Source organism: Macaca nemestrina, chromosome 14, assembly GCF_043159975.1.
Source record: "Macaca nemestrina isolate mMacNem1 chromosome 14, mMacNem.hap1, whole genome shotgun sequence".
Taxonomy (NCBI): domain Eukaryota; kingdom Metazoa; phylum Chordata; class Mammalia; order Primates; family Cercopithecidae; genus Macaca; species Macaca nemestrina.
In genome coordinates this window covers 81,193,767-81,204,287 of record NC_092138.1, presented here as the reverse complement: position 1 = coordinate 81,204,287, position 10,521 = coordinate 81,193,767, and the positions used below count along the sequence as shown (strand labels likewise).

General features: G+C 41.0%; 1 protein-coding gene across 1 annotated transcript in view; it reads left to right on the top strand.

Moving 5' to 3' along the window:
- Positions 1–1,508: 1,508 nt before the first annotated feature.
- LOC105481061 (sushi, von Willebrand factor type A, EGF and pentraxin domain containing 1) overlaps positions 1,509–10,521 on the top strand; it is a 224,458-nt gene continuing 215,445 nt past the window's right edge. Inside the window, exon 1 of the mRNA XM_011740343.3 lies at positions 1,509–2,717. Within this exon, the coding sequence (XP_011738645.2) occupies positions 2,187–2,717 (531 nt within the window). The 5' untranslated portion in view covers positions 1,509–2,186. The remainder of the gene's footprint in view (positions 2,718–10,521) is intronic.

Genomic DNA, 10,521 nt, shown 5'->3' with positions numbered 1-10,521 from the left:
CACAGGAGATGGCACACATTGCAGATGCCACGGTGCTTTGCACATAAAGGGCTTGATGATGTGTTTTAAATAACACAGAGTAGACGAAATTTGGAAAACCATTCTCTTTTTTTTAAAAAAAGTCCCAACTCAAATGAGGTCTTACTCATTTCCCAGGAAGAATGAGATCTTTCTCCTCCTTGCTCCTTCTTCTCTGCTTTTGCAATCATCCTACTGCTTTGTAATTGTTTGCAAATCTATGTTCTTTTCTAATGTTCTTTTAACTTCTGGAGGACTGGAACTCAGTCTTTTTCACCTTTAAATCCTCAGTATCTTACATGCTGGGACATAGTAGGTGGTCAATAAAGTATTGTTAGGAAAATAATTTGAAGAACATTCATGATTAAAGGTGGCAATAAGAGCAACCAGCCAGCATTTATTGAGTACCTCCTATGTTCCAAGCACTGTCCTAAGAATTTTACTTTTTTATGACTTAATCCTTACGACAGCCCTTAATATGTTACCGTTATTACTCCATTTTACAAATGAACAAACTGAGTCAAGGCTATACAACTAGTAAATGGCAGAGTCATGATTTCGCCCAGGAAAACTGATGCCAGAGCCCTAACGTATTAACCAATACATTGTGATGCTTGTCACTGAAAGTATTTTGGTAAGTACAGATGGAGTTAAATCTTTCACTATTAGAAACAGAGGAAACTGAGATCACTGAATTCCATCATGAAATAGATACTGATGCTGAGCCAAGGATTGGAAGTGACTCAGTTCAGGTGGTTTACATAACTGTAGGCTGATCTACACAGGATTCCTGACTCCTAGCTGGAATCTTTTAACCAAAGGTCCCACCCTCATGCAAAGTGCACCTTTCCTTTACCCGTGCGCTATCCCCTTTGGGGGTCCTGCTTTGGGAAAAACCACCCCAGGTAGCAACTTGTTTCAAAGCAGATATATGCCAGGTATCATTCAAAGCCAGGTCGATCTTATCTGTTGAAATAGATCAACAGCACAGGGACCCCCTACTCATGCTTCAGATTTCAGCACAAACTTTCCGTCCTCAGAGAAGGCTTCTCCGGCCTCTCCAAGGTCAAGTCTGTCTACCTAAACTCTCCTTTATTTAGCATGGTCAGTTGTCATTACATATATTTTGTATGTTACTATCTGGTTAATGGTCACCTGACTTGTTACCGTTTAAGTTCCTTAAGGATAGAATCCGTGTCAATTTTTGTTCCTTATATTTACAGTGCCTCACATAGCTCCTGGCACACAATGGGCATTCAAAAAGTATTTGTTAAAATCAGGAAAGAATGAATAAATTCACGACTGAAGCACCATGACAAATCATTCCTATGGAATGCATAAGGTTAGATGCAACCCCTTTATGGTGTGATCTGAGGGGGCCCTCAAGGGTCTGCACGCTCACACACACCACTGATTAGAAATCCCCATCAGGAAAATTGTACAATCATCTATTTGGTGAGGGCTTTGGGACACTGAATGGGGGAAGAGAAACACAAAAGGTGAGCAAGCAGTTTTCAAAGGATGCTTTCAACTCCCTGGCCAGCCCGCGTCTATGTTTTCGTCTACAAAGTGTTTCCAATTACTGTGGCACTCTCGGTATCTGGATCCATCTCCAGTGAATTCCTCTGCAGCTCCTGCCAGACATATGGGATCAATCAGGGCTTCGGCGCTGGTGCGCTTGCTGCGGGAATGTTGACAGCCTGACAGACGCGGGGTTCTGGTGTCATGGAATCTCCGAGCCTTTGGCTTGATCCCGGGAGGAGAATGAGAGGGGGAGGAGGGAGATAGAGTCAGAGATACAGAAAGGAGACAGGAGCGGGGAGAGGGAGAGAGGGAGAGAAGGAGGGAAGCGGGAGATTTTTCTTGACTGCCCCCTTTCCTTCAAACATTTTATAGGCTTCAGGGAGAGAGAGGAGGAGGAGAGAGGGAAGAAAAAAAGAGGAGAGCGAGAGGGGTAGAGAGCGCGCGCCGTTCCCTCCGGAGTTTCCGAGCTGCTGAGGAGTCTGGATTGTGTCTGTCCCCAGTGTCAGATGAAAGGGCGCTGAGGCTCTTGGCCGCTGCCCCGCGCCCCGCTCCGCGCACGCCCCTCTGCGAGTCGGGCCGCAGGGCGCCTCTTCCCGCCGGAGCCGCCGCCTGCGCTCCGGGGCAGCCGCTCTGTCTCCAGCGCGATGTGGCCTCGCCTGGCCTTTTGTTGCTGGGGTCTGGCGCTCGTTTCGGGCTGGGCGACCTTTCAGCAGATGTCCCCGTCGCGCAATTTCAGCTTCCGCCTCTTCCCCGAGACCGCGCCGGGGGCCCCCGGGAGTCTCCCAGCGCCGCCGGCTCCTGGCGACGAAGCGGCGGGGAGCAGAGTGGAGCGGCTGGGCCAGGCGTTCCGGCGACGCGTGCGGCGGCTGCGGGAGCTCAGCGAGCGCCTGGAACTCGTCTTCCTGGTGGATGATTCGTCCAGCGTGGGCGAAGTCAACTTCCGCAGCGAGCTCATGTTCGTCCGCAAGCTGCTGTCCGACTTCCCCGTGGTGCCCACGGCCACGCGCGTGGCCATCGTGACCTTCTCGTCCAAGAACTACGTGGTGCCGCGCGTCGATTACATCTCCACCCGCCGCGCGCGCCAGCACAAGTGCGCGCTGCTCCTCCAAGAGATCCCTGCCATCTCCTACCGGGGTGGCGGCACCTACACCAAGGGCGCCTTCCAGCAAGCCGCGGTAAGGTGCCCGCCCCTCCCGGCCCCGGCCCTAGTCCCCAGGCCCTTCCCACTCACCGCTGCCTGCCCGTCTCTAACCCGGGGTTCAGTCAGGGGCAAGGCATAACCTCCCCAAGTCCGGCGTCCCCATCCACAAAACTAGAGTCATAGCTAACCCCCCTGTTATTATTGTGGGGGCTCCAATGGGATAATGGATTTTTAAACGCTTAGAGAGATGTCAGGTTCCTTAAATAGTTGGCTTTGAGGACCTGTTAGGAAGGGATCCTTGAGACGCTAATCACATTCGTATTTGTAGGAGCAGAGGCATCCAAGCTGAAACAGGTGAGTATGGTTTACAAAGTGTTTCTAAAGGTAGGACATGGAGTGATCTGAGCGTAACCCCAATTCTTTTTAAAGTTATGTTATGCTTTCAATGTAAGATTCTTGCCCTTCCTATTTTTGCTCCAATCCTCTATTAGATTTTTAACATCTGGAAGAGGAAGTCAGTTTGGGACGTCGGACTTTTAGAAAATGTGTCTGTTTTTCTGGTTACAAATTAATTCATATTCAGTGGGGAAAAAAGGAACATATAGAAATTCTAACACATAATAGCAAACCAGTGTTTGTAGAATGAATTAAACAAAAAGGAGGGAAAGGGAAAAAAGAAAAACCTAAAATTTCATCATTTTAAAAAAGCCATTGTTTGCAGGTTGTTGAACAGTTGCCCAGTATGTGCATCCATTCATACTTTTAACCAAATTGGTATCTTGCTGTTTTGTAGCCTACATTTTTCATTTGTTATATTCTAATTAAAATGTTCTACATTAGCTGCATACTATTCCATTGCATGCAACAATCATCTATTGTTGGACACTTAGGATTTTTCCTTACTAAGTTATCATGAACATAAATATTTGTGGACTCTTTTGTTTACATCTTTAGGAAGAATTTCTGTAAGAGTTCTCGAACTAAAGGTTAGGAACATTTGTAACTTCTTGATACATATTGTCCATTTCTCCCTTGGAGGGTTGTATAAATTTATATTCTCATCAGCAGAGTATACCAGCAGTAAATTTGTCACATATTCACCAATATCATATACTATCTTTTAATATCTTTGTCAATTTAAGATGTGATAGAGGCATCGTTTTAGCAAATACACATTTTTGATTTTTGAGGATGAACATTTTCCAGTACATCTACTGGACATTTGTATTTTGTCCTTTGATAATTATCATAGTTTTTGCCCATTTTGCCATTATAGTGCACATTGGCTTATTTTTTTTCTTAATGATTTGCCAAAGCTCTTTATATATGAGGCCAGTAATTCTTTTGTGTATATGCTGCAAATGTTTTTCCAGTTCACTGCCTTTTATTTTTGTTTATGGAAATGTTGTTAGATGAATGGTTTACATTTTTATACACTCAAATCTATCAAACATTTTCTTTAAGATCCTATATTCATAGTTTTAGAATAGCTCTCTCATTTCCCAAATCAGAGAAATAGTTTTCCATGTAGCAGCTTAATCCATCTGGAATTTATTTTTGTGTATGGTATGACAAAGAGGTCTAATTTAATTTTTAACAATAAATAGTTAACCAGTTGTTCCAGCACTACTTGCTTAATAGCCATCTGTCCTTTTCCAATTTAACTGAATGTCATGTTTTACATGTGGTAAATGCTTATAGGTATTTGATCTCTTCCTGGCTTTCTATTTCCTCCCATTTTCTATGTCATTTGTATCATTGCCAAAATGATTTAACTATTGTAACTTTACAACATATTTAAATATCTGGTAGTGCAAATTCTCCTTTTTAAACATCTCTTCTTTTTCTAGTTAATACCCACTTATTATTTAATATGAATTTTAAATTCATTTTTACATATTACCAATGAAGTCAATAAGGATTTTGATTTCAATATAGAAAATATTGAATTAACTTGGGGATTATTTATATTTTATAGTAATAATTCTTCCACTTCAAAAGTGTAAGACCTTATATTTTCTCAAAGTCTTAGAATAGCCTTCTCATTTCCCAAATCAGAGAAATAGTGTTCTATTTAACAGTTTAATCCATCTGGAACTTACTTTTGTGCATAGTATGACAAAGATGTCTAATTTTATTTTTCAAATAAATTAGCAGTTGACCCAGCACTATTTGGTTCATATAATTTGCTTAATAGCATTTATGCGTATTCTTTATACATATACATTTATGCATAATCCTTAACAAAGTTGTAGATTTTTAGAAATTAAGTCCTGTATGTATTTTTCATATTTATATACAAATATATTCTGTTCAATATTACTGTCATGAATAGCATCTTTTAAAATTAAATTTCACACAACTTTTCTTGATGTATAGAAACATTGATTTTTAAAAATATGCCTTCTATGTTTGGATTCTTGTTGAAGCCTCTTTGATTCTTTTTTTCTCTTTTTATATACATTTTATTTTGCTGATAATAAATGCTTATTGTAGAAAATAAAATAATCAGGAAAACTATTTCCTGGAAATACACTGTCATAGTTTGGTACATAGCTTCCTTGACTTTATTCAGTTGTCTAGGTAACAGACATGTTTTCATACATATATTATGCATAAATTATGTTTACCCAGAAAAAAGGATTCAATTGTACATCCTCTTGTAATTTGACTTTGTATTCCCACCATATATTTCAGTCTTCTTTCCAAAATAAGGAACGTATTTCTACTATCATTATTTTTCATGGTCATACAGTTTTCCACTGTAGAATGTGCTTTCGTGTGTGTGTGTGTGTGTGTGTGTGTGTGTGCATGTGAGAGAGAGAGAGACTACCTATTATTATATATTTACGCTGTTACAAACATTGTATAACTAAATCTTTGCCCATATCTCTAATCATTTCCTTAATGCAGATTCTGGAAGTGCCATTATTGCACCAAAGAATATTCATGTTTTTTAAGGCATTTAATACATGTGTCAAGTTGCTCTGCAGAAAATGGTGCCAACCTGCCCTCCACATGCAGTGACAGTGTCAGGACCTGGGGTACAGACCAGCCAGTGCAGGCTAATATCATTTGAAGATTCCACCCCCAACCCCCCGACTTTCTAAGTGAGAAATGGAGTCCCATTTTAAATTGCATTTCCCTATTAGTGAGGCTGAATATTGAAAAAATATGTTATTGTCCACATATAGCTCCTTTTTTTTGAATGCCCATTAAGATATTTGAGGATTATTATCCAGTTTTTAACTGGGGATGGCTCTCTCTCTTATTGATTTGCAAATGCTCTTTAAATCTTAATGGTATTAACCCTGAGCTGTCAGTGACCCAAGTATGTGGCAAATATTTTTTCTCAGTGCTTTAATTTTGTTTAAGGTGATAGCAACAAATGTTTTGTTAGTCTGTTGGATCTATTTTTCTTTTCATTTGTGCTGTTTTCATCGTTTATGAAGGTTTAAAGACTTTTGCCTTTAAGAGATGAAATAGCTACCCTAAAAATGCTCTCTGTGTGTTGAAGCAGTCACGCCACGCAGGGTATAGTTTTGCAGCTCTTGTTCCCTGTTGGACCTGGTCTCCGCTCTAAATACTCATGAGGTCCTGAAGGCTGGCCTTATTCCTAATGCCATGGTCTACTCCATCAAGGAAGAACCCTGCTGCATCAGGGAAAAACCTGCCAGGTACCAGCTCCTCTGTTTGGCTTGGCCAGACTTGCCCAGGGCCTCTGAGAATGTTGATCCAAAACAGTAAAATGGGTAATGAGTCGAGTACACAGTGCTCCCCTCAAGACCTACTCTGTCTTCAGCTTTCCCCTTCCAAGTACTACATCCTGTCTTGGAAAGTGAAATTGCCAACAAGGTTCCCAGTGCTGCTCTTCAACCTGGATCCATTTGTAATCTAACAAGCAGGGATTTCTCAAAAGTTTGTATTAGCTGGTCTTCCCTTTGACTTCATTTTTATTTTTATTTTTTCTCATTTTGGTTGGGCTATAAGAAGGTACAAAAGAAGGTCAGCTGGCTCAGTCCCTGTCTAAACTGGAAGCTTACGTGTCTTCATTGTAACTTTTCCAAGCCTCTGATGAGCATTCTTAGATATAACTAAAATATAAGATTTAGAGAAAATTGGTAGAAGACGACCAACGTTTAGAAATGGTGTTGGTTGAGGCTTGAATTTTTGCATAGGGATCAGGCAGAAGCATTTAGCGACCAAGTTAGTTTGAAAATGATAAGCTGTCTTGTGTGAGTTTTGACCTGAAACTTTGTACATTTCACCATGGAAATGAGATCATTCATCAGATTCCCGCATGTGAGCAGAATGGTAATATTATAACTGATTGTGACCTAGCCTTTGTGTGAAATTGAAAATCACAGGGATATTTTTGAGTTTATTAATTACTCCCTGGAAAAATTAGTTTTTCAAAGCTTTTCTGTTTGAAACTGAATGCTCACACAACTGTGCCCTGACACAATCACAGGCAAACACATAAACATGTATGGTGCATAGGCACACCTCGCAAGCACACAGTTCCCCCTCAGGGAGACGTCTGATTCCTCTTATGTAAAAACTGGGAGATGTAGAATTTTCTTGAACAACATGAAACTTGCTGTTATTTCTCAGCAGATGGGACTGACCAGACAAAAAGGATAACAGTGTTGCTTCACTTTTTAAATGATTATTATTTGGTGTCAGAATTGGACAACTCGAGGGGTAGTATATGAATGGGTACTCACGATTATCACACCTGATTTGAATGGGTAAAATGCAGTGTAGACGTTTTCTCTTCAGACACCACCCCATAGCACTCTTCAAAGAGCACAAGGGCTAAAGCAGTGAATTCTGTAATTAGTACACAATCAATAGCCTGGGGGAAAGTTTAGCACCTTGAACTTAATTACATGAAATCCTTTTACAGAATTAACAAAAAGCTCTTCAACTGTTTGTTGCAGGGGAGTAATTACCTCATAACGACCTTCTTCTTGGTTTTACTTCCTGCCATGTGTTTATAACTTACCTTTCCTAAAGTAAGTATGTTTGGATTGGCCCCACTGTGAATGCCAGGCTCTTCTTAATCCTACATATTTCACATCAAAATAAAACCAGAGCCCCTCATTTTCCACTTTGCTTTTGCGAAATATCCGTTAAACAAACATAGCATGAAGCTTCCTTTGAGAAAAAAAAAAAAAAAATCTGCTTTCCTCATTGTTCCAGAATTCCAGAAATGTGATCCTCTGGTGGAGAATGTGCTGTCTCGCCAAACATCCAAGCTTTAGATGGTCAGAGGACTGGGAATACATGGGCGGAAGTGCTTCCTAGCTCAGGGAAAGAGCCTCATCCATGATGTGTCCACACTGGTAGATATTCATACCTTTACCTAGAGATTAATCTTCTCTCCCAGGCTTATGGGAAGAAAGTGTCTCCTTTTATGTTTTCTAACAAACCCTGAAGATCTGTGAGATGCCACTAGAGTTTGTTCATACAATAGGCTGATAATAGCCTTTGTATGTTTTGCAGTGGTCTCTGATGGCCCCAGTGCTGAAGCAATAAGGAAAGTTTGGGTTCTTCTTTTCTATAGGAAGGGGTGGGGGCACTTATGTAATCTGCAGTAGACTCAGTTGTTCCACACTCAGAGGATAGTTTTAACATCAAGAATCGCTCACTGTTGCAGCAGCTAAGTTCTTTATGCTGAAAAGATATATTTCCAAATGTACGTCTGGAAATGTTCTCTCTTTTGTGCTTCTAAGCTTTTGAACAATTCTCAAATCATCTCTAGTATTACATAGGAATCTCTTTTTCAACCTTATCGGAATTTTAGAAGTATAAATGGAATGGAATAGAATGGAATGGAATGAATGAATAATGAATAAATAAACCCTCAGTACCTACAACAATTCCAGACCTCACATGTATTTCCCAGGCAAAAAAGTAGTACTCATTTTTTGTTTTTTGGGGTTTTTTATGAGAGAGAGAGAGAGAGAGGGTCTCCCTCTGTCACCCAGGCTGGAGTGCAGTGGCGCCATCTCAGCATCACACCTGGCTAAATTTTGTATTTTTAGTAAAGATGAGGTTTTGCCATGTTTTCCAAGCTGGTCTCGAACTCCTGGGCTCAAGTGATATGCCCACCTCGACCTCCCAAAGTGCTGGGATTACGAGTGTGTGTCCCTGTGCCTGGCCTAAAATTTTTAATTTCAAGAGAGAGTGAATAATTCTTAAATGTCGAATTCAAATTTTTTCTTAATCTTGCATTACGTGTATTTTGTTTATTAGTTTTGTTATTTCCTGCATATACGACACTGGTATGTAATAAGAATGTGTACCTACTGCTACTGTTAAAGGCACTTCTTATTATTGGCTGCCAGTGTTATATTCTGTTTGGTTGAAATACATCATGAAAATGCTTGGTCAAAGACTGTGAATGCTTAGACAAGTGGAGAGAGCCAACTGCTTTGTCCTCCCTCACAGCTGTGGCCAAAGGGTAGGAAAATTCTCCACCAATGACCTAATGATACAAATGTGCATAGAGAGAATTTCTCTTAACAATGACCATAATTACACACAAATCACATAGCTAAGTAAATGCCAAAGACTGTCTATCCAGTCTTCTGATTTATCACCTGGTCTTTTTGTAACCCCTCTTTCTCTGTATCTTACTATATTACATCTGGAGGTAGGTATCAAAAGCTAGGGAGAGGTAGGGGATTCCATGTCCAGGGTTGCTAAACTGTTACACAAGACGTAAAGCCAAACAGTGTAACCCAGAGAATGTAAACCATGGCTGTAAAGTCATATTCATTCCAAGGGTGCATTTCACTTGGCGTGTGTGTGTGTGTGTGTGTGTGTGTGTGTGTGTGTCTAATTTAATCACACATTTTAAAATCAGGAGATAGCATGTTTTCAAAACTCTGGCTTTTTGGCTTACTCTTAGCAAATTGTAGCAATTCTGGGTGTGTATTCTTTCAGCTCATTGGAGTCCCCACCTTGGCACTTGGAGTTTCATTTTGTGGTCCTTGATTGCTATTTCATGGCCTGACATGGAACAATCAATGGCAGAGGTTGAGATGATGTTAACCCCCTAGATGATATAAACTAGAATGAATGAAGTGGCTAGGAGTAGCTTAGCTGGATCTAATAGAAAATCTGAGGTACCACTAGCTTAAACATAATGGACATTTCTTTCTTTCTTAAATTAAGCCTTGAGTAGAAAATTCAGATGGAAAATGACAGGTCTGAAAAGTCTTCTGGGATCCAGTTCCCTCTTTTCAGCTCTGCTCCATCATCTTCAGGTCACCTCATGGTCTCAGATGGCAACTGGAGCTCCTACCATCAGGGACTCATTCCAAATGCCAAGAAGGAGAAAAGGACAGAGACAGTCACAATCTTAAGGAGACTCTGTGGCAGTCCGTGCAGTACTTCCACATAGATCTCATTGGGGAACACTTGGTTTCATGCTTACCTTTAGTTTTATGGAGCTTTATTGCTGAAAAAGAAGGAAAATGTGGATGCTAAGCTTAGCTAGGTGTGGTGGCTCGTGCCTATAATCCCAGCACTTTGGGAGGCTGAGGCAGTGGATCACCTGAGGTCAAGACCAGCCTGGCCAACATGGTGAAACCCCATCTCTACTAAAACTACAAAAATTAGCCAGGAGTGGTGGTGCACACCTGTAATCCCAGCTACTTGGGAGGCAGAGGCAGGAGAATCGCTTGAATCCAGGAGGCAGAGGTTGCAGTTAGCTGAGATTGCGCCACTGCACTCCAGCCTGCACGACAGATCAAGACTGTCTACACACACACACACACACACACACACACGTGCAACAGAAACTTTTTATCTTAGTTTCCCAGAAG